The 23,483-nt window shown below is 43.2% G+C and overlaps 3 protein-coding genes across 4 annotated transcripts; 1 reads left to right on the plus strand and 2 right to left on the minus strand.

Annotated features, from left to right (window-relative positions):
* Positions 1 to 459: 459 nt before the first annotated feature.
* ndufb5 (NADH:ubiquinone oxidoreductase subunit B5) lies at positions 460 to 3,618 on the minus strand. The gene is made up of 6 exons (XM_084435842.1): positions 3,495 to 3,618; positions 2,977 to 3,062; positions 2,280 to 2,346; positions 2,065 to 2,126; positions 1,022 to 1,128; positions 460 to 763 (listed from the first exon to the last, which is right to left on the minus strand). The coding sequence occupies exons 1-6, from the start codon at positions 3,610 to 3,612 to the stop codon at positions 643 to 645; spliced, it is 561 nt and encodes a 186-aa protein (XP_084291968.1). The 5' UTR covers positions 3,613 to 3,618; the 3' UTR covers positions 460 to 642.
* A 255-nt stretch (positions 3,619 to 3,873) lies between these two features.
* Positions 3,874 to 6,962, plus strand: mrpl47 (mitochondrial ribosomal protein L47; the record flags this gene model as incomplete). The annotated part of the gene is made up of 7 exons (XM_084436452.1): positions 3,874 to 4,004; positions 4,199 to 4,347; positions 5,602 to 5,662; positions 5,776 to 5,872; positions 6,012 to 6,142; positions 6,308 to 6,403; positions 6,561 to 6,962. The coding sequence occupies 7 exons, from the start codon at positions 3,874 to 3,876 to the stop codon at positions 6,667 to 6,669; spliced, it is 774 nt and encodes a 257-aa protein (XP_084292578.1). The 3' UTR covers positions 6,670 to 6,962.
* Positions 6,963 to 8,358: 1,396 nt separating this feature from the next.
* On the minus strand, positions 8,359 to 19,920 carry actl6a (actin-like 6A). Of its 2 annotated transcripts, none has more exons than XM_084461732.1 (14): positions 19,804 to 19,920; positions 19,049 to 19,125; positions 18,376 to 18,553; positions 15,814 to 15,914; positions 15,508 to 15,605; positions 14,673 to 14,767; positions 12,833 to 12,939; positions 12,062 to 12,151; positions 11,206 to 11,267; positions 10,985 to 11,099; positions 10,785 to 10,865; positions 9,191 to 9,286; positions 8,871 to 8,957; positions 8,359 to 8,569 (listed from the first exon to the last, which is right to left on the minus strand). In XM_084461732.1, exons 1-14 carry the CDS (start codon positions 19,826 to 19,828, stop codon positions 8,489 to 8,491), a joined length of 1,293 nt encoding a protein of 430 aa, XP_084317858.1. In that variant the 5' UTR covers positions 19,829 to 19,920; the 3' UTR covers positions 8,359 to 8,488. The 2 variants fall into 2 exon arrangements, with proteins under 2 accessions (XP_084317858.1, XP_084317857.1); XM_084461731.1 differs by having other exon boundaries at positions 12,818 to 12,939.
* Between the last annotated feature and the right edge of the window lie 3,563 nt (positions 19,921 to 23,483).

A 23,483-nucleotide genomic window follows, 5' to 3' on the forward strand; every position in this document is an offset into this window, starting at 1 on the left:
GAAAAGCGAGTGACCTGCGCTCGAATCATGAATCTGCCTGGATCATGATGACGCGCACTGAACGCTTTTACAAGAGGCTCCCTCCCACATAACTGATCAAATCCACCCACATGAAAAGCCCGTCACACCCCTTTACTTGATTTCCCTTCATCTGAAATTGTAAATAATGTACTGTTAATGTGAAACTAAACTCATAGATAGCATATCATAAAATCATGTAATATGCTTGTTTCAGGTATATCAACAAAATAATACCACAGCCTAGCCTACTCTACTACTTAGTTTCTGATGGCGGTTGAAATGTATTTTGTTCTTTAGAAACTCCCTATTTGATATTATACCAATGATTTTCTAAACTGTACATTTACAGAACGACCATCAGTTATATGATCAGTTCCAGTTATGTTGATTCTCAGCACTGCCATCAAATGGACATTCAGGGACATGACAGCCTGTATGAAACACAGCAACTCAAATATTTATGAGGTCCATAAAAGGGAAATGAAAGCATTAAAAACACAGCCGCTTTCAGATTATGATACATACTTCATTACAGCAATGAGGAAAAAATATACAAACAGTGGGATTCAACACTGTATGACCCAGACAATTTCAATACAGTGGGTGGCTGGACCGGCTGGTTTAGTTGTCAGGTGATGACTTAATGCTGTAGTCGATCAGATTCTTGTCGAGGGTCTGAACCTGGAACCAGGGGCCGTCTCCCTTCTCTCTCATGTGTCTACGCACCTCCAGCTCCTTCAGTCTGAGAAAACATGGATGCCAAACATGAATATAAACAACTGAAGTAAAGAAATGACAGCAACATAGCCTATTCCGTGTCTGCAAAGCATTGCTCCAGTCTATGAGAAGAATGACCATTTTGAGTTTCCCCACACTAAATACAAATGTGGGTAAATTCATCTTATTCCACGTGTTTACGTGGCACCTTATATGGCACACCTTACGCCAACTGTTGTTTTTAGAGATCATCACCTCTAGATTAAACAGTCGTGTCTCTCACCTCATCTGGCCCTTCTCAGCCTCAATCTGGACCAGAGCCATCATCTTCTCATAGTCTTTCACTGGGGTGTCGTAAAAGGTCCGTGTGATCCACCTGGTGATGGGGTGCTGCAAGAGAAACAAAGACCAGAGTCACTAGCAACTTCATCTCATTAAAGTTTCACTCTATATCGCCACAATCTTGTTTTAATTAAGAAATTCTTTACAATGAGCATTTATGCTCAATACCCATCCCGCTTCTCAAACAAATAATCATGCAAGCCGAACGGGTCAGGCGTGGAAAACAACAATCATGAGTTTGATGGAACTATAGCTCATCGTAGCGCTACGGCGAATGCCGTAGCTTACCTACGGCGTTCGATGCCTCTGGGAAACGCAGCCCTGTTATGTCTGTGTCTTATTCATTTTCTGTCAGGTTCTGGTATTGTCTGTATTGTACTGTTTGGTTGTGTTTATTGTGATCTTAACAGAAAATAAAAAATGTGGATCACAAAAAAACAAATAATCATGCAAGCCATCTCAAACCTTCAGTGTTTTCTTTGTACGTTTGAGTTTAATTCATTTATTCTGTTTAACTTATAGCTTATTATTATATACTGGTGTGTTTATTGTATTGAATATCTCTATTATGTTTTATCCCTGAAGAAGGCTTGTTCCGCTATGCGTGGCTTGTACCAAGCTCAGTTTTAACATGCACTGTTGATTATGATCAATGAACAATTGTTTTCCTGACCAAAGAGTTACGCCTGTCTGAACTTCCGAGCACTCATGCCCTTTTCTTTTTCATGTTTAAGCTCGGTTCTGTTTTACTTGCACTGATGTGTATATTATGAGCTTATTATACTGATAGGTATATTATGTGTTTATTATACTGATGTGTATATTGCATTGATGTGTACCTCTTTTATCTTTTATGTATCTGTTTTGTAATCCAGGGCTCATTTACACAATGATTTCCTGTCTAAATAGAGGTTTAAGTAAATAAATAACATGTTAATTTGTTCTTGTTTACAGGTGGGTTGTAGTAGTAAAAAGGACACATACCTTGTAATACTCCCAATGTTCAGGTTCATAATCCTCAGGAATTTCAGCTAGTTCGGCCTCACCTTGTAAAAAACAAAACAAAAAAACACCTGCGGTCACCATAACCTTGACTTGGGTAACCTTGTTCTCAGTTCATTCACTGATCAGCTGATTGTCCCATATTGGCCTGACACTTTTCACCAAGAGCGAGGAACAAAACCATTTTGTAGACTTACCAATAAAGACATTCACAGATGTCACGATGACAGCGAGTGGAATTCCAGTCAGCAGGACGTAGAATTGCTGTAAACATAACAGAGAAAGTTAAACTGCCTTCATGTTGGCCCACTTCTTATGTTTTCCTGCAGTGAATTCTGGAGCGTGGTGCACCGTGCACTAGTCAGTCACAAACAGCAGGACATGATGATAATGCTGATTTAAAGTCACACAGAAAGGGAAGTTGGAGAACATCTTGCTTCCGTACTTTGACGTATTTCCACGTGAAATGGGCTGCAAGGGCGGGACATACGTTAAGATGAATTTCATTGGAACGTTATCGAGCGGGCGGGATATTCAACACTTGAGGCTGCAGAGTATTGAAGTTTTGACTGACGGTGGATGTCGTGAGATTATTGGCCTAAAGGTACCTGGTGTCATAATTGCACGTGACCTACCGTTTTCCAGGGAGCAAGAAATTATATACTTTGATATAAGATTACAACTAAAGTAGAATTTTGTAATTTTTTTGGCATACATCGTTGAATAGGTGAACACTATGACCAATTATGTGAACCAAAATGGGACAGAATGCTTTTTTCATTTCTGTGCGACTTTAAGCTTATATGCGTACTTTGCACACAGACTGAGGAATAGAATAGCCCTGTCCTAAATAAAGTCCCCATTAGGTGTCAGTTGAGCAAATCCAATACTCACCAACAGGCGCAGAAACCTCCTATCATAGTAATCAGTGGGTTTGATAATGAACATTTCCTTTCCATGGCCTCCCCAGCGAACTGCCACTGAAAAAAAACATAACATTTGACAATGGGGTAAAAGATGGAGAGCAGTTTTATATCCATGCCATTAATTTGGCTCAGTGCAGTACATCGAACTGTTGACCCTGTCTGGAAGTAGCTCCTAGGTATATATGACACATTGAAACAAGATAACGCTAAGCAGTATAAACGACATAGCAAAGTGACCAAATCTGATGGACATGTGACTGGATAGAAGGGTTGATTAATGGCCGTTTTGTTAGCTGGCAGTAACTGTAACTGTCAGTGTTGTTAGCTTGCTGGCTGACTTCAGTCTTGCCAATCCAGACGTAACCTGGCTGAGGACGCTAACGTTACATGGCTAAGTTAGCCACCACTTAGCCACAAGGTCACAGCAAGCGATATCTATCATAAGCAAAGATTTGTCAACGGGTGAAGCACTATAATTACATTTACCTTTATCTGTACGTGGAATTGTCCTGGTTAGCAAATTTGCTGCAGTTTTACCCGATTTTAAAGGACTTAGCCTGGCCGCGAAAGCAGCCGCAGCCCTCAGGACGCTCATGCCCACCATCACTACTGAGGGCACTTCAGCAAAACCACTTCTGATTGGCCTGTGATATGTGACGGTAAATCACATGGATGTATTAAATCATCTATGTATATCAAGGGAAATCATATTTTCTCATATTTGGTTTATTTTTTAGATTGTACAAAAATGTCTCCCGTTATCAAGATCAGATTGGCATTTTAAACAAATTCCCAAATGCTTTAGATTTAATATTTATTTCCGTCACATTTTCTCAATGCAGGCTGGGTAAAATCCATGGCAAAGATGGCGGCGACCTCAGCAGGACGCATTTTGACACTTTGTAAACGGTTTCAAAATGCTATCAGGATATCTACACATATATCAGCTCAACACACTGCTCTCAACTTCACCAAAACTCAGACCTGTCTTATCGGGTAAGAATGTTTTGCCGTGCATGATACAGTTTGTCAAACAACAGTAAAAACTAGCGTCCACTGCGAGCTAGCGCCTAGTGCTATCTAGCTAGTACAGTAACGACAGGGAAGACACAGACATGGACCTCCACAGTGATCTAGAGTGTTTTCGTTACGTTGGCTCTCTGAATTCATAACGCTCTCTCATTTATTAGGCAAACGTCTCCACTCTTGGGTTGGCCATGGCCCTGTCACATCGGCATTCTTGGTCACTGTCGACCCCTGCACACTAGCGTCAGTAGAAGGGGACTGGAGGAGTTCTTCGACTCATCAGAGAACTGGGGAGAAGCCACGGTGAAGTCTGGTAAGCCTGGTTCCTGACCTGATCTGTTATCTATAGACTGTAATCTAACCTCGTGTACGTGAGAGCAAACTCTCTTCCGTCCTGATACTCCTAGACCCGTCAGCAGCATTTGACACGGTAGACCGCCAGATCCTCCTCTCCACCCTCGAGAAAAGTGTCACTGGCTATGCACACTCCCTGTTTGCATCCTACCTGACAGGCCGCTCCTACCAGGTGACATGGAGAGGGTCAATGTCAGAACCAGTCTGACTACGGGGGTTCCACAAGGGTCTGTTCTGGGTCCTCTCCTTTTTTCCCCACTACACTAGGGCTGCCCAAACCTGGACCTGGCCATCACCATTGAAAAGGTGGTGACGCCAATTCGGACTGCGAGGAATCTGGGTGTGACCCTGGACGACCAATTCTTGTTCTCGACACATCACATCCGTTACACGCTCTTGCAGATTCCTGCTCTACAACATAAGGAGGATTTGCCCTTTTCTCACTGACGAAATAGCGCAGGTGCTCATCCAGGTCCTTGTCATCTCCTGCCTGGACTATTGCAACAGTGCAGCCCCCTCCTTGCTGGGGTGCCAGTGTCAGCCATTAAACCCCTGGAACTTGTCCAGAATGCTGCCGCTCGCCTGGTGTTCAACCACCCCAAGTTCTCCCACACAACTTCCCTTCTCCGTTCTCTACACTGGCTCCCTGTAGCAGCTCACATCCAGTTCAATACTCTGGTATTAGCCTGCAGGGCAATGTAAGGAACAGCTCCCTCCTACGTCCAGGCCATGGTCAGATCCTACACCCCCTTCCGACCGCTACGCTCTGCTACCTCGGGGCGACTTGTTGCCCCATCACTCCCGAGGCCCCTGCGGTCGATCGACACGGTCACGGCTGTTCTCTGTCCTGGCCCTGCAGTGGTGGAATGAACTGCCCACAGATGTCAGGAAAGCAGAGTCGTTGCTCATCTGTCAAAAAAAAACTAACCTCTTCAAGAAGTACTACCACGATCCTCCCTCAAGCACCTATTGTATTTTTAGTTTGTATTCTTGCACTTTGCCTTCAGCACTAGATTGTGCTCTTAGTCACTTGTTTTAGAAAGGAGACACACTATTGAGTTCTGGCACGTAGTAGTACATTGGCTTTTCCTACGTTAAATGCAAGTATTGTAAATCCCTTTGGATAAAAGCTTCAGCTAAATGACTGTAACATAATGTTAATACGTTAACCAAGAGTTATTGCATGTTTCATTGACTAAATCTTTGAACGCAGGTGCCCCATGGACAGCAAAACAACTCAGGGCAAAAAGTAATGAAGACCTACACAAACTCTGGTAGGTGTGGAATGACAGATCACACATTAAACCACAGAAACTGCATGGACGTCCTCAAGGAAATCTGTATCCTTCACTGCCGTGATTATCAAACCAATCTAATGCTGTTCTAGGTATGTGCTCCTCAAAGAGAAGAACATGCTGAATACTGTGGAGCAGGAGTCAAAAAGGCAAAGAGTTCAGATGCCGAGCCCAGAGCGCCTAAAGAAGGTAAATAATGGGTCCAGTTTCCAGTACAGAGTATAACACTGACCAGGAAAGCATGTTCCTGGTGGGGGCATAGATTGCCATTGTGTTGCTCAAAACTAGGAGTGACTGGAACAAACTGAACGTGTCCCTGTCTCTCCAGGTGGAGAGGTCAATGAGGAGACTGGACACCGTGGTGAAGGAGAGAGAAGATGCCCTGCGCCTGCTCCAGACCGGGCAGGAGGTGGCCCGGCCCGGAGCCTGGAGGAAGAGCATCTTTGGATATGTCTACTGGTGAGGACAGAGTAACGGCATACACAACACCCCAACGCACACTGAAAAATGGGATACGCTCCCTTTTCTTTCAGATGTGACCTCCCCAATATGTCCAGGCTTTGTCCCGCCTGACAGTACAGGGCGAGGTGTTTTTACTCATCCTGTGGTTGCCGTTCTCCCCAGGTACCGATTCAGAGAGCATGCCATTCCTTGGTACATGAACAGGCGATACAAGCGGAAACGTTTCTACACACCGGCATTCGTTGCTCCCCACATGAGGTAAGGAGAGACCCCAAATGAAGCTGCATCACATCCATTTCATATTCTTGTAAAATACTGAAGACCACTTTAGAGCAGAACACTTCATCATCATTTCTGTTTTCTTGCGGTGGCAAATTTGCATTGATGGTGTCATGAGTCATCTACTCTTTTTCAGGCTTCGTATAGAGAAACGCCTCCGCGCCACGGCCAGAAAGGCAAGCTTGGAGAAGAAGAAGCAAGCCATGCTCCAGGAGAGGTTTCCCCAAATGAAGGCCCAGTCATGAGGCAGATGTCATTGTTCTTCCTGCATTTCCGACTTTGGAACTAATGATCGTATTAGCAATTACATGAGTGGCTCACTCATTGTTTCAGCTACAAAAAGTTTTGTTCACCATCTGCTAAGGTCACAGAGATGCATGTTATTTATGGCAACACTTGGATTTGTTTGCACACTGTAGTAATGCTTTAATTACCTCAGTAAGACTGTAGTAACTACATTACCACACAGGTGTAAACGAATGTTCAAGTTTAACATGTTCAAGTTTTCTTATGGTTAATAAAATGCAGTGTTTTTTTAATGTAATTTTTTATCATCGGATGACAACTTTATTGACACGTAGTGAATAGAGGATAATCAAACATTAGACACCTTGTGGACATACTTCAAAAACAAATCGACAAAACTAAAAACAAAACCACAGGAACAACAAATGACCAGGCGAGAAAAAATAGAAGAATCTTGAAAAAGCTAACAGAAAAAATAAGAATTCATAATGGCAGATTTGGGATGGATATGTAGAGGTAGTGCTGACTGATATATACTGTAGAGAGGCAGTGCTGACTGATTGCTATATAGAGAAGTAGTGCTGACTGGGGAAATTTGTCATAAAATGTGGCATATTATTATTGTTCCTGTTAATTATTCCATGGATATGTAGTCACTAAGTAGACAGATTTATCCATGGATATGTAGTCACTGAGTAGTCTGAGTTAAATATTTTTCCATGGATATGTAGTCGTTAAGTAGACAGAGTTAGAGATGTTTCCATGCTTCTCCAGTTCAATAAATACTTTGTTGGCTCCAGTGAAGGAGCCCGGGTGGTGGGTGAATGGTCGAGATGTCTCCCAGCTGGCAGAGGGATGCCCACAGCGGAATTCTGTACCCCAGTAATCAAGTGTTTTTGGGTGATTTCTTACCTTAAGTTTTGAATAGGTGGACATTCCCATAAAGCGTGGAGATATTGTTGTTGCTGGTGCAGTGAGTGCATAGCCCATGGTTGTTTCTAGAAACTAACTCATATTCCCCCACCATCTTTAATAGGGACAGATAGTGGTTTCAATAGATAAGATTCTAGTTTGGGGGAAAAAAATTGGATTATGGGTGGGAGTTTTGTGTTGTGTTTTTTGGCTTCAGATAAGTTGATTTGCAAGTACTGTAAAATGTTAATTGTAATTCATATTCAACCAATTCAAAACAAGCTATCACAAATTGTGCTAAAGCATTCTGTACAACAAAGCTTGTGTAATTTCACAAGTGTTAGAAAACATTAAGGACGTCTCTTAACAAAAAGGGACTTTATTTTCAAAAGACAGCAAATAGCCAATGACATCACAGTGGCTAAGTGAAATTAAATACAGATATTTGAAGTCATTTTTTCCAATAAGCAAGTCAGTGGCATGGCTCGATCACCTCTGATACGCTACCCAAATATAAAAAAGATGACCAAATGATCATTCGCGCAACATTGGATAACGCACACACAATACACTAGCTAATGCACGTGTCTAACCTGCCATTGGGTTTGGTATCAAGACAATACCAAGATACTTATTTACTGACAGTTACAACATGAGATCAAAGAAACATTTTTCTTTATATTCATAGCAATGGGGTATGCTATGGTTTCTGGTCTGAACCATGGTAAGTTATGGTCAATGTTTTCTACACAAATCATAGAGACAGACAAGATAATTGGTATAAAACAAACAAATCTACAAAAACATTGACCGTACTTCGGTGTTCCTGAGTCAACGGTAAACGTTTCACTAGAACGCATCGATGTCTGTGGGTTTTTGAGGCAGCAGAGCTGTTTTGGTGGTGAATCAAGGGCACTTCCTGTCCACACATTGCTTCCCGCCTTCCTCGTACTCCTGTTTGGAGATCCACATCTGCTGGAAGGTTCCCTGGAGGGGGGGGGTAGAAAAGGTAGCACCGTTATTTCCAACCCCAAAATCATTATCCATAATTATCATCCATTGATTTACTTTTGTGTGTGTGTGTGTGTGTGTGTGTGTGTGTGTGTGTGTGTGTGTGTGTGTGCGCATGTGCCTGATGTGATTGTGCATAGTGTGTTTGTAACTAGGCCAGTTATTTTTGTAAATGAACAATAAATCATGCATTTAAAAAAGGCACAGGTGTTAAGTCAAACATTTATATTCTCTCTGTACAGCAGAGGGCCAGAGGACCTGTGGCATGTGTACTCACTAGCGATGCCAGGATGGAGCCTCCTATCCAGGCGCTGAACCTGCGCTCCACTGTTGTATTGTTGGCGATCAGTTTGAGCCTCATGCTCTGGACACAGGAGAAATGACATGTTAGAAAACATGTTAGACGGGCACTATATAGTAGTGGAGTGTATGTTCTCTATTTTCCTCCCCTTTCAACGACATCAGGATTGATGTTTTACCCACATTTGTGACCCAGGCAATGCCCTGTATGGTAAGTAACGTTATGTGTGACTGGAGAGGGTGGAAGACAGCGAGAGAAGTGGACAGAGTTGAAAAACAAAGTGAAGCAGCGCTCACAGGAGGGGTCTTCTGAGAGAGTTCTCTGTTGAGTCGGTCTGTGAAGCCCTGGATCAGCGTGTTTCCTCCCGTCACCGTCACACTGCCGTACAGACCCTGGAATAAACCTCAAATGTCATCAAAACGTCTTAAAGGTGCAGTGTGTAGTTCCAGTGGTGACCGCAACCTACTCAATACAATTACACTGAATTCAACATGGCAACCTCCATGGGGGACCCGCTCCATTGAGGCCGCCATGTTGTAGATGTAGATATGAAGGGTTCTTTCTAAGGTGAGGAAGATACAACAATTCTTATTTCCATGGAATTATATACTAATTTAAACATACTTATGAAACTATATTAATTTTGTGCCAAATCCGTTATTAATTTTTTTTTCACCACTAGATGTTGCCAAAAACGACACACTGCACTTATGCAGGTGCAAATTTAACAAATTTAGCCTAGCATAAATATTGTGGATCAGATCACTTGCTTATTCAACATTTTTACATATATCATACAGTGCGTTATCAAATATTAGGGCTGTACCCGACTGAATTTTGTGAGTCGAATCAGATTCGCCTGTTCAAACCAGAGATTTGGCGATTCGTTCATTCATTCGTTCCTCCTTTTTTCCCCCATATGTCTAGGCTGAAGGCAGAAAGCGGGAGTCGGCAGCTGTCAAATGTTCAACTCAAACTCGCAGGCAGCACAATAAAAGACGCCTATTTTTCTTGCTAAACATGAATCATCTAGCCCACATTGTCCATCTACTTCAGATGCCCCCATGTTTTTATGCAGTGTTTCCCATAGTCAACATTAGGGTTGGGTGATTTGACGATAGTCTCCTCAACTGCGCATTTGAAAGCATGCGTGAATAGGCTCATGCGTTGGGCAGTAGTCAACAAGGAAATGTTTTGGCTGTCACTAAAGCATTTTCGCAGACGTTAGAGCTCAATCTGTCTATTAGAAAAAAATAAATTTCCAGCGGATATCTTAGTTAATACAAGAACATTGATCTAGGAAAGCAGTTTAGTGTTGCGATATTCCACTTTGGAAATGTGATTGCTGCCGCACAGTAGACTAGGCTCACAGCGGAGGGGAGAAGGATTCCCTGCCTTCCTCCCTCCGCTATATCAGTCTTAAACCTCCTTTTACTGCACAACAAATAGCTACGGTAATATCCTATATCTAAAACTAATGATTGGTCTGTCCTATATAAATCACAAGGCAGGTGAGTGGTCTTAGCCCACCAGCACATCTTGACAGTTGTTGAGACTATTTTTGGTTAAATAGAAAATTTATGTATAATTTGTTTTTTGGCCTACAGAAAATGGTCTTGATTTATGTTGATGGAATTATTTATGTTTATAATTTGAAAGCAGTAGCCTACAGTGAGCCTACATTCTTGAGCCATTGTGGCTGCTCGAACAGTTGAGGGGGGGGAAAAAAGGCTGCTCGACTTCAAGAATCTCAGTCGACTTAAGGGTCTCCGACTGATGATTTGACTCATCGACTTTCAGGGGGCAACCCTATCAAATATTAAGTGGCCTAAGCCGTTATGAATTTGCCAAGCTAAATAGGAGATTGCGATGTATGAAATGTTCACTCACCGGCCGTATGTCAATGTCACACATGCCCACACTGGTGGTGACCACATGGCCCACCCCTAACATGGTGTTGCCGGACAGACCCTGCGGAGCAGGAAGGACAAGAGGGTTTGAGAACACAACATCCTGGTGACAGGCCTCTCTAATTCAGGACTGGTCATGGTGAAAGAGGCTTTACTGAATATGATTCCTATCATTCCCACTTTGGCATTGGAGGGGTCAAAGAGACCCTCCGGGATCTTCAGCCTCTCCGCTCCGAAGTCACAGTTGTAGCCGTTGGGCAGTTCGTAGTGAACTGTGGGCATCTGGGCTGCCACCCTGTGGGAAAGTTCCAGATCATCTCAATGATGGAGAATAACAGTTGTGCAGTAAGTATTGTGAAATGGTAGGATTAGGACTAAGGGGGAAACTAAGGCCATCTTACTGTTCATCGTAAGGAGAGTCTGACACCTGCAGCACAGAGGCTTGGAAGTCCTGGATCACTGTCTGTAGTGGGGGAGACACATCAAATCATCAATCAATCTTTATTCCAAAATGACAAAAAAGGCAAATCCCAGGCACTCTTCTTTAGATTAAAAGCTAATCTAGTTTATCATAGAATGATTAAAAGCAACAAGCATGTTTCAGCCATGCAAGGTCTTCATCAGGTCCATGTAAGGCCTTCATCAGGTCCATGCAAGGTCTTCATCAGGTCCATGCAAGGTCTTCATCAGGTCCATGCAAGGTCTTCATCAGGTCCATGCAAGGTCTTCATCAGGTCCATGCAAGGTCTTCATCAGGTCCATGCAATGCCTTCATCAGGTCCATGCAAGGTCTTCATCAGGTCCATACAAGGCCTTCATCAGGTCCATGCAAGGTCTTCATCAGGTCCATACAAGGCCTTCATCACCCTGACGAAGGCCTTGCATGGGCGAATCATGTTGGTTGCTTTTAATCGTTGTATGATGAACTAGCCGCTTAATAAACTTTTTAATCTAAAGAAGAGTGCCTTGGATTCGCCTTTTTTGGGGGATTTGTATATTTCCCGTTGACCAAAGAGCACCTTCCTACTATTTGGCATCACCTGCCTTTAGAACGCCGTTCCAAAGAAAGCCCTCCTATTTTCATTTTTATTCCAAAACTATTTAAAATGCTCCTTCCTTCTGAGCTACTTGGCTTTCTTAAAGTTTACTTTGTGTTCTAAAGCAATGATTAAATCATGTGTCTGTAACATAATACTTTATAGATGAAGCTGACATCATTACTGAGGTGTACCAGTAAATCACGGGATTGTTTCTTACGTTACACATGTAGTTGTGCCAGGAGCGCGTGACTTGAGGGAGTTTCTCCTTCTTCTTCCAGCTGGCGGGGGAGCCCTCACGCACAGCGTCCTGCAAACACAAACACTCAGGTTGGCAGTGGGCTGTCAAGACCAGGGAATGGTGATGGAGGACAGGCACATGGTGCGATGGAGAACAATGACTGACTGCAAGTGTCTTTTCAAAAGGCCGAAATGTTCTTAAACCTTTACAGAAAGCTTTTAATCATGGTCTTCCAGGCAGGCACATGCATATTCGCTGTGTATTAAATACTTTGTTACGCATACTGTGACAACTTGTTTTCAAATTCCTTCGAAATAATTTGTGAATGGATCAAACATCAACCTGTCCATTTGATGCTCATGCAAACAAAATACCAGCAAAATTACATTGTAGCATTATTACCATTACATTCACCATCACATTCCAAAGCAACAAAGATCGACATTGACACAAATGCTGCATGCAGGTCAAAATTATGATTTTTAAAAATCCGTCACATTTATATAGCAGCAAAATAAGTTATGTTGTGAGAAATAGCTGTGCCCAAAAGTGATATAGCTGACATGCAATGGATGCACACGACAGGACTATACACAAAAGGACTATATTAATGAGAAAACATACTGTAGATATTTTAAATATCTAGTAAATGCTGTACTTACAACCCCCACCACCTTGAATAATAGCACCAAAAAGTGAGATGAGGCATCTCTAAAATGAGTAGTTTTGACTTACTTTAGCAGGCCTCACCTTTGATGCAATCATGTAAGGAGGGACTATTTCAACATTTAACTCTTGAAATAGCTCTCTACATTGCATACTCATGAAGTCCCCAGCTAAGGGGGACTTAACGATGCCTGAAAGAGAAGAAAACAGAGATGTGTAACATACCTGTAGCCTCTGTACTGTTAGTCTGGAAGTCTGAGGGATACATTTAAACACAAAATGCTCCCATTTGTACTTGATAGGCTCATACGTGTGTATAACCCAGGGCTTGATAGGCTCATACGTGTGTATAACCCAGGGCTTGATAGGCTCATACATGTGTATAACCCAGGGCTTGATAGGCTCATACATGTGTATAACCGAGGGCTTGATAGGCTCATACGTGTGTTTAACCCAGGGCTTGATAGGCTCATACATGTGTATAACCCAGGGCTTGATAGGCTCATACATGTGTATAACCCAGGGCTTGATAGGCTCATACATGTGTATAACCCAGGGCTTGATAGGCTCATACATGTGTATAACCCAGGGCTTGATAGGCTCATACGTGTGTATAACCCAGGGCTTGATAGGCTCATACGTGTGTATAACCCAGGGCTTGGAAACATGAGACTCTGGAGCCACATTTAGGTCCTTAATTACTCATAGTTGGTTCCCTCCCATGCAAGTTTAGAATTGGTAATACAATTTCTATATTATAATCAGTAGCCTAATCTCAAACAACTGATATCAGGTTGAATAAATAGATATAGGCTACTGAAACCAACCAAATAAAGTCTGGGTTTCATTTAGAATGCTGCCAAATATCAGCCTGTCCGACACAAGCGCCATGGACAGCTTGTGGAACAAATACCTTTTTTTAATGACCATTAATTTAGTTAAGCTGTCAGTAGGCCAGCGAAAGATTCTCTGTACGAGGCCCACATCCAACTAGAAGCCAACAATGAAAAATGTGAGTGAAAGTCAGTGGTACGACTGATCCAGGAACAAAAGGCCACAAGCAAGAGAAAAGTGCTGACATTTCAAAGACGAATGGACCGACACTTCTGCAGTTAGAGCGAACACAGCTGGCTTATATTCTTCCACAAAAAGAAGAACAATATTGAGTGACTACATTTGCCACACAGTGCTTTTCATCTTTTAAACTCATCGTTTCATCCATTGTGGCTCCCCAGCTACACGTTTTTATTTAAAATATGGAAAAAATGTCTGTCATACAGGTTTCTGACCCTGGTCTAACCAATGTGATCTGAGGGATCTAGACATGATCTGTCAAACAGCTGGGGGACAAAAATACCAAACAAAAAGCACTGCATGCACAAGTCACTCATTCAGAATCACATCACCTTGCTAGACATGAGTAAAGCATTCAACAAAAAAGCATAACCACAGCTGTCCTTAATGACCCCAACATGACACGCTATTCAAAAGCGAACATTGCCTTACCCATATCATATCCACTAAAACTGCCCCATCGATTTCTTGGTGACCCTCCTCACCATTAATAAGCCCCATTTGTTCTCCAGTATCATTCTCCTCAGTGTTGTGTTTCAGTGTGGCTGCGACTCAAATGCCCTCGCTGCTGAAAGCCTAGACCTTGAGGTTGTACGTAGATGGTCGCCGTTTCCTCCAGACATTTCTCTCAGAATGTGAGGGGACGACACAGCGGCGGTTTACTATGTCAAACCCTGGATGTGTTTCCTGCTACTTCTTCCCCCTGCTGCATATCCTGTACAGACTCAATCTGAATTGGTCAGAAGGGAGTATCATAATCTCACCCGTTTTGCCTTTTATCAGGTTTAAGCAATCAAAACCAAATGTGTTAATGTGTGAAAAAGAGATGTGAGATGTGGGTTTTCTTCACCTTGCTGCAGGACATAACCATCGTGCACTGGAATGGCTGTTGTGTGTGTGGCTCCACTGTCGAGCACCAGCCCTGTGGAGCGCCCGTTGGCAAAGCTGGAAGACTCAGAGTTAAGGGAAACAGCGCACAGTTCTTTTAGAGTACAGAGTGCCATGGATTTTAGTCAAATCAAACACATCTTCATATCAACATGACCAACTGCAGTCCTGCCATCAGAACATATTGATACTGTTAATTCATACGTCATCTCATCAACAAGACCAACAATAGTCCTGCCATCAAAACATATTATTGTTCATTTGTTATCCAACAGCAGGAGTATCAAATTAGCTTGTGTCACTTGATAACTAGTGTCAAGATTACAGACGTGGACAAAATTGTTGGTACCCTTCCGTTAAAGAAAGAAAAACCCACAATGGTCACTGAAATAACTTGAAACTGACGAAAGTAATAATACATTTAAAAAAATTACTGAAAATTAACTAATGAAAATCAGACATTGCTTTTGAATTGTGGCTCAACAGAATCATTTAAAAAAAAAAAAAAATAATAATGGAACTGGCCTGGATGAAAATGGTCAGTTCCATTAGTTTGTTTTTTAAAATGATTCTGTTGAACCACAATTCAAAAGCAATGGCTGATTTTCATTTGTTAATTTCCAGTAAATGTTTATCCATTATTACTTTTGTCAGTTTCAAGTTATTTCAGTGAACATTGTGGGTTTTTCTTTCTTTAACGGGTGTGTTTGTCCACATCTGTATGTCTTCCACCTCAAAATATACCCCACATCCACATTCATTCTGTCAGGTCGTGTGAGGGCACATGTAAAGGATACGAGGACAGCACCGCCGTTTTGCACAGGAAGAAGGCAGGAATATTGTAATGCTCAAACATCAGCTCAGTTAGCTTCTCGCGCTTCGCTCGCGTGTTCCACTGCACATGAGGATAACAGGGGAGGGGAGTGATGTCATCAGAGAGTTCAGAGTTTTCTATGTGATTGAACTGATCCATACACATCTGAAAGGGAACACCACTAGCCTAGGACTTCATGTGAACTCAAGACATTCTAAACCCTAATGGCCCCGTGATACCAAACGGAACGTCGATGTCGACTGAACCAAACTGAGCGAGAGTCACTCACCGAGGCCTCCGACATGAGAACAGGATGCAGGCTGGGCTCAGACTTGAAGTGCATCTTGTAGGTGTGGTCTAGAATTGCCTGGAAGCTGTCCCAGTCCTCAACTGCACAGAGAGGGAGAGAGAGAGGACGCAGAGATGCATCAAACTGGATATAGGGTGAGAGCCTGCAGTTACCCTTGAAAATGATACACAATCACAACAATGAACTGAATCAGATGGTTGATATTATTCTGTGTCGGACAAAACTATTTTGAACAGTCATCAAGCCTTAAAGGGTATGTATACCAATCATCTCACAATTAAATTAAATTAAAACATCCTCCATCTTTTGTTGCTGGGTCAGAGGAAAAATAGACTGATGAGCTTTTGATAATTTGAGCCCACTGTTCCAGGTCAGTACTCTAAGGACTAAAAGGAGGTCTCGGGTCCCACGGTGCAGTTCGGATGCAATTAAGATTGGTGTCACACTTTTCTCTCCTCTAAATAGCCCAACTCTCCTGGACTGGTTTCGTATTCGCAACAGCCAGGTCACCATACAGGCACACTTCCTCCACAGAGTCCTGGTAGGCGGTAGAGCGGGTCGTCCAAAGATCGTAAGGCCGGCGGTTCGAATCCCAGCTCCTCCTGTCCACATGTCGAAGTGTCCTTGGGCCAGACACTGAACCCCATATTGCTCCCAATGAGCAGGTTAGCACCTTGCATGGCAGCTGCTGCCATTGGCATGTGAATGTGTGTGTGAATGGGTGAATGAGAGGCCATTGTAAAGCACTATACAGTATAAGTGATATTCATTTACCATTTTTGTCCTTGGACAATGTAAAAATATCAAATATTTACCTTTCTACACCTATGTCACATAACAACAATCCCTCTTGAAGAACAACACACACTGCTTCACTGTGAATACAATGTGGTAGAAGGATAAGTGTATATTAGCCTACATGGACATCACAGCAATGCCACGTGGTCTATAATGTGACAGAGTAGCATCAACAAAACTTCAGCACTATGGGAGTTCTGAAGAAACAGCCCATTCATCAGAATGCATTTGCCTGACCTACAACATATTCTCTGGTCTTTGAAAAGTCAACCGCTAAGTAACAATGGTAAATAATCGTAATAAAGGCCACCATAGGGTTAATAAAATCAATCAATCAATCAATCAAAGCTTTATTTGTATAGCAGATTTCATACCCAGAGGCTACACAATGCGCTTTACAGAGCACAAAATCACCAAGTTGCCACTGCTAGGCCTACCCCTCAGCACCTAACCTCATAACTACTACATCCAACACAGGCCTACCCCTCAGCACCTAACCTCATAACTACTACATCCAACACAGGCCTACCCCTCAGCACCTAACCTCATAACTACTACATCCAACACAGGCCTACCCCTCAGCACCTAACCTCATAACTACTACATCCAACACAGGCCTACCCCTCAGCACCTAACCTCATAACTACTACACCCAACACAGGCCTACCCCTCAGCACCTAACCTCATAACTACTACACCCAACACAGGCCTACCCCTCAGCACCTAACCTCATAACTACTACATCCAACACAGGCCTACCCCTCAGCACCTAACCTCATAACTACTACATCCAACACAGGCCTACCCCTCAGCACCTAACCTCATAACTACTACATCCAACACAGGCCTACCCCTCAGCACCAAACCTCATAACCACCACACCCAACACAGGCCTACCCCTCAGCACCTAACCTCATAGCCACTGCACCCAACACAGGCCTACCCCTCAGCACCTAACCTCATAACTACTACACCCAACACAGGCCTACCCCTCAGCACCTAACCTCATAACTACTACATCCAACACAGGCCTACCCCTCAGCACCTAACCTCATAACTACTACATCCAACACAGGCCTACCCCTCAGCACCTAAGCTCATAACCACCACACCCAACACAGGCCTACCCCTCAGCATCTAGCCTCATACCCAACACAGACCTACCCCTCAGCATCTAGCCTCATACCCAACACAGGCCTACCCCTCAGCACCTAACCTCATACCCAACACAGGTCTACCCCTCAGCATCTAACCTCATAACCACCACCACACCAAACACAGGCCTACCCCTCAGCACCAAACCTCATAACTACTACACCAAACACAGGCCTACCCCTCAGCATCTAAACTCAACCACCACACCCAACACAGGCCTACCCCTCAGCATCTAGCCTCATACCCAACACAGGCCTACCCCTCAGCACCTAACCTCATACCCAACACAGGCCTTCCCCTCAGCACCTAACCTCATACCCAACACAGGCCTACCCCTCAGCACCTAACCTCATACCCAACACAGGCCTACCCCTCAGCATCTAGCCACATAACCAACACAGGCCTACCCCTCAGCACCTAACCTCATACCCAACACAGACCCACCTCTCAGCATCCAACCTCAGAGGACAAGCATTTCCCTTTGTTCCATTCAATGACAGTTTTATATCATCACGCCAGGATGCTGGCAACATAACCGCCAAACCAACATAATGTCCAGTGCTACGTGACGGGGGATGCTCGACTCACTCATGCCGTTCTTGAGGGGCGACATGACCTCCATGTTCTCCCGGGCCACCCTCAGCTGGTTGGTGTCGATGTAGTAGGTGGTGCCGCTCTGCTTGCTCTGCTTTTCCCCGTCCGTCTCCATCGGCGTGCTGCCATCCTCTCTGTCCAGGGTCACGCCAATCACCGTGGGGAAGTCCGCCTGACCAAACCAGAGGGCGGGAGTGTCACACAGCGACGTGCCTGGTCTTTTATATAACCACGCTTCTCAAGTTTACTTTCAACTGCCGTGCTGATAGCTAACGCAGGAGAGGGTCAGACACGCAGATGATTTTATAGCACGTCATAGGATAATGAAGACAACTTGAGAAAAACCTCACTTCTTGTGCACCTTTCTGAATACCATGTTCATTTACCATAGTGTGTATGCTCATCGGACTGAACTGAACTCAATAAGCAAAGAAAATATGTTGGATTGCACACATTCATTCCCTACTGACACCAGACAATCTTTCGATTCAAAAGGCAGGACTGACGCAAGTGAGAGAGCTAAGTGCTCAAGAATGAACTAAATCTAATTCATGCTCACTGTCTCGAGGGTAACGGTCCTCATTTCCTGACATTGCAACAACCTTGAAAAGAAAATACGTAGAAGAGGATGGAATAGTTAATCAGGCCATCTGACTGTTCCACTTACCTTGGGACAATCTTCGCCAGCATAGCCAGCCCTGACTGAATACGACCCAATATCAAACACCAAGGCTCCAACTTCATCTGCAGAATACAGCACAATATAGCAACCTTTCATATTTCGGTATTTAATGTTTTCAAAATCCTAATTCCTGGATGTTGCAAGGTAATTCAGTTAGACTAACTTAGCTCATTAAAATGGGCAGTGCCAATGCCCATTCAATGCACAATAGCAATGAAAGTGTAGCTAGACCAAATGGCAACATGCTTTAGTTTTTGACTACATAGTATACTGTATCTATTTTTTTTTTGTATTTTTTTCATTCTATTTGTTTTATAGCTACGCTACAGTGCCAAGTGTCTCTTTCATGTCAGTAAATGACTCGAGTCGTGTATGCTAGGTATTTGATTCATTCATTCATTTGTGGCTAGCAGTTATGAGCTAACGTTAGCTGGATCACTAACTAGCTGGATCACTAACTAGCTAACGATAACTGCATTTAACTCATGCACGTTTTGTGAATTAGCTCATTGTCATCATTTACAGTATTTAGCTCAATGTTCGAGCTACTAAAATTGTGAAGTAGGAGACATCCACTACAGTGTGCAGGTTATAAAAACTAGCTTTAGCTCACATCTAGCACAGCTACCAAGACAGCTAGCATGCTAATTGCCGCTAGCTAATGCTAGATGCAGCAAAGCTTTCAGCGGAACGTGGGTGGCTGGTTTCTACATTCAGTTTCGTCCTAAAGGAACACTCACCGCCCCCATACACGCCACCACTCATCCTCTCTAATGATGAAAGAACAAAAATGCAACTATCTGGGGAAAAACACGTTATGAGAAACACACCGCTGCTAGCTAAACGTTTAATCACAACAAAAGAAATTCGCTAGCTTAGTGCAACCTAACGGGCGCCATACTACCTTGAGTGGGCTGACCAATCAGAGTGAGCACCGGCTACGCCACTTCCGGGCCAACCATGACGTCAATGTAAAGTTACTATGAGAAGACGAGCCTTTGATGAGTGCTCTGAACCAGTAGTTGGCCTACTACTACACAATCTAGTCAGAGTAGGGCTAATCGAACTAGCCAAACATACTACGGTCTAGCTAACTATGATCACAACATATTATATTATTAACCTGAAGCTGAAAACCTGAGTATTTCTAGGAGGTGGGGGTCAATGGGAAAATCATTAGACTGCAGTAACTACTCCCACATATGTCTGAGTAGGCCTACTGAGTGTTCCTGTACTAATTAATTAATTAATTAATTAACTAATCTGTCAGAGTTGTATATGAACTGTGTTTGAATGTTCACACCTTCAGTAGATAAACAATGGGCATTAGACCGCAGTAGCTACTCCCACATATGTCTGAGTAGGCCTACTGTGTTGCTGTACAAATTAGTTAGTTAATTAATTAACGAATTAATTAATTAGGTAAGTGATTAATTAACTAATCTGTCAGAGTTGTAAATGAACTGTTTTTGTATGTTCACACCTACAGTAGATAGATAAACAATTGGCCCAGACATCAACCACCTGGCCACCTCCTTTATGTAACACACATAAGATCAGCAAGATGCTGTAGCCTATATTTACTAATCATCTTACATCATACCAGTAGCCTGTGGTTTGCACTATCAGGATCCATACCTGAGAGAAATAAAGTTCTGTCCCTTTAAAAGAAATACAACTCCCTCTCCCCTCCTCTGTATCACCCCCCCCCCCCCCCCCCAACACCACCACCACCCACACACACACACACACACACACACTCTCTCTCTCTCTCTCTCTCTCTCTCTCTCTCTCTCTCTCTTCCCCTCACCCAGCCCTCTCTCATGCACCAGCTTCTCAACATTACAGCTCTTCCTCGCAGAATTCAGTGTGAGTACAGAGGAAGAACTGAAACCACACTGCTGTCTGTGCTGCTTACAATCCATGCACACAAGGACATATGTGGAAAACGCCCACTTCCTCTCCCAAGCATCTGCACTGAAAAAGGTAAAGGAGCTTAATACCCTCTAGCAGGCTATGTGTACAAGTGCATCTCAGAAAATTAGAATATTGTGGAAAAGTCCATTATTTTCCGTAAAATAATTCAAACAGTGAAACTTTGATGTGTATTCTAGATCCATTACACACAGTGCAATATTTCAAGCCTTTTTTGTTTTAATCTTTATGATTGTACAGTATGTTCAGTATATTCATTTATACACTCAATACTTGGTGGGGGCTCCTTTTGCACAAATTACTGCATCAACGTGGAGCGTGGCATGGAGGCAATCAGCCTTGAATAGTTCACTACATGTGTAATGAATCTATAATATATGAAAGTTTCACTTTTTTAATTAAATTACGGAAAATAATGAACTTTGCAGATGCACCTGTAGCCTATAGATGTTGGGCATATGGCGTATGTACGTACGCAGAAGGAAAGAAGGACTGCTCAGCAGTTAGTCTGGCTTCAAGCAAGGAGTGCCGTGCTGTGTCACACGCAATGGGGAAACGCCTGGGTCTTCTCTTGTACCTGGAGTGCACCAAAATGTCAAGTCTAATTAATTTCGGGCTTGTGGTTATGGTACAGGGAGGCACATTGTTTTTAAAGAGGTACAGTGAAAGCACAGATGATTCTTGATATGTTGACTCTGCTGATGTAAGACTGCAGGTGTTAGGGCGGGATGGGGGGAAAAGAACTGTTACCAATGACACTTTCCATGTCTTAAAATGACTGATTGGTTTCTTAAACACTGAGTCACTTCAGTGGAAGTACACGGCAAGTCAGTTCATGTTTACGTGTCATTTATTGCATCCCTGAATTCAGCAAGTCACTGGGAATCCCCTGGACTCCTGCACTCTCACTTCTCCTCACAGTAGGTTTCCTCTGGAGCCTCTTCCTCTAAATCTGATGCCAAATACTCATTTTGTGCACTTTAGGAGTTGACTTCTCCTCAGCATGGGGTCATTCACAAATACAACTTTGGGTTGTTAGTATTGCATAGCTCTCCGATAACCTTTTATATGCAGATGATATGTTAATAGCATTATGTTTATAGCATGACTGCGTTCATTTGGTGGGTTTCATATAAGTAAGCCTTTATTCTGATTGATGCAACCATCCAGTCTGTGTGTGTGTGTGTGTGTGTGTGTGTGTGTGTGTGTGTGTGTGTGTGTGCGCGCGCATGTGTGTGATGTTTATAGTATGACTGCGTTCATTTTGTGTTAGTGTGTGTCTATTCAGATTGATCCAATCATCCAGTCTGTGTGTGTGTGTGTGTGTGTGTGTGTGTGTGTGTGTGTGTGATGTTCATAGCATGACTGCATTCTTTTGGTGGGTACAGTGATTGGCCTTTTCCATCTGTATACTGGGATGCTCAATCAGTGTCACGCTTCTTGAGCGTGTGACTCCAACACTGCACGAGAGCCGCTATCACAGAAATGATGAGGACACTTCAGCAAGCTGCCTCTGTGACAGTCTCTTATGGGGCCAACAATAGCTCCCCGATAAGACAAGGAGGACCAAGTTGCACTGGAACAGAGAGGCTGCCTGTATAGTAGGAATGCTCTGGAAGAGAGCCGGTTCATCTTCGCAATCCTGATTCCTTGAGTGATTTGTCGACTAAAGCATCAGTGAATATGATGGTCCATACGAAGGATGATTTCAAGGACTCTTATCAGGTTGGTGGCAGCAGATAACAGCAGCTAAGCTTGCTCTTTTTTTGTAAACAATTACTTTTTATTAGATCAAATCGATACAACCAGTAGAAACAATGCACATCCCCCCGCTTCTGACCTCTCTGTAGTGAGTTTCCTATGAAAGAACTGCATATCATACAGTAGAAACTACCTAATATATCATACCATGTGAATTCAGCTCCAACTGTCATCAGTCGATGATGTTGCAGACATGGACAGTGGCTCCAGATAGTTCAGAATGGGTCAGGCAGGCCATGCCAGGCAGTGAAAGGGCGTGCGTCTCTGGAACTGACGGCGTCTATTGTCCTAACAGACAGACAGAGTGGCACAGTGAGGGAGGGAGGCACGCATATTTTAAGTCACTTTAGCACTCTTGAAGCAGGCCTTTTTTCAATGATCCATTATGCATAGCAGCTCTGTCTCTCTCTGGTATTTCTCCTACCTTCTTGACGTCAGTTGCCATTTGTGAGGGTTGCCCAGGCAACGACCAACCTCCCCTGGAGATATGTCTGGTGGATAAGACAGCCCTGATATAGCCTTTTAAGGTTTTGCTGTTCAAACATGTTTTAATTGCCTTTGATATACTGGACGTTATTACTTGTAGGTCATTGGAGTACATTACATCACCACATGAAAAAACAATAACATAAAAATAGGTGTCTAAAGCTATTCTAGCATGATTTTCATATTAGTGTGTGTCTCATCTCATATAGCTTCTCATCACCTACATAGTCTGTTATTT

This window comes from Borostomias antarcticus, assembly GCF_949987555.1.
Source record: "Borostomias antarcticus genome assembly, chromosome: 3".
In the NCBI taxonomy this organism is placed as follows: domain Eukaryota; kingdom Metazoa; phylum Chordata; class Actinopteri; order Stomiiformes; family Stomiidae; genus Borostomias; species Borostomias antarcticus.

Excerpts from the sequence above, each read along its gene's own strand:
- ndufb5 (XM_084435842.1), bottom strand. The coding sequence starts at position 3,612 with ATGGTGGGCATGAGCGTCCTGAGGGCTGCGGCTGCTTTCGCGGCCAGG. Across the intron at positions 2,347-2,976 it reads GGAGGTTTCTGCGCCTGTTG|CAATTCTACGTCCTGCTGAC; the intron begins GTGAGTATTGGA and ends TTATGTTTACAG. Across the intron at positions 764-1,021 it reads GCTGAGAAGGGCCAGATGAG|ACTGAAGGAGCTGGAGGTGC; the intron begins GTGAGAGACACG and ends ATGTTTTCTCAG.
- actl6a (XM_084461731.1), bottom strand. The coding sequence starts at position 19,828 with ATGAGTGGTGGCGTGTATGGGGGCG. Across the intron at positions 11,268-12,061 it reads GGCACAACTACATGTGTAAC|ACAGTGATCCAGGACTTCCA; the intron begins GTAAGAAACAAT and ends CCCCCACTACAG. Across the intron at positions 8,958-9,190 it reads TCTCTCAGAAGACCCCTCCT|AGCATGAGGCTCAAACTGAT; the intron begins GTGAGCGCTGCT and ends TCCTGTGTCCAG.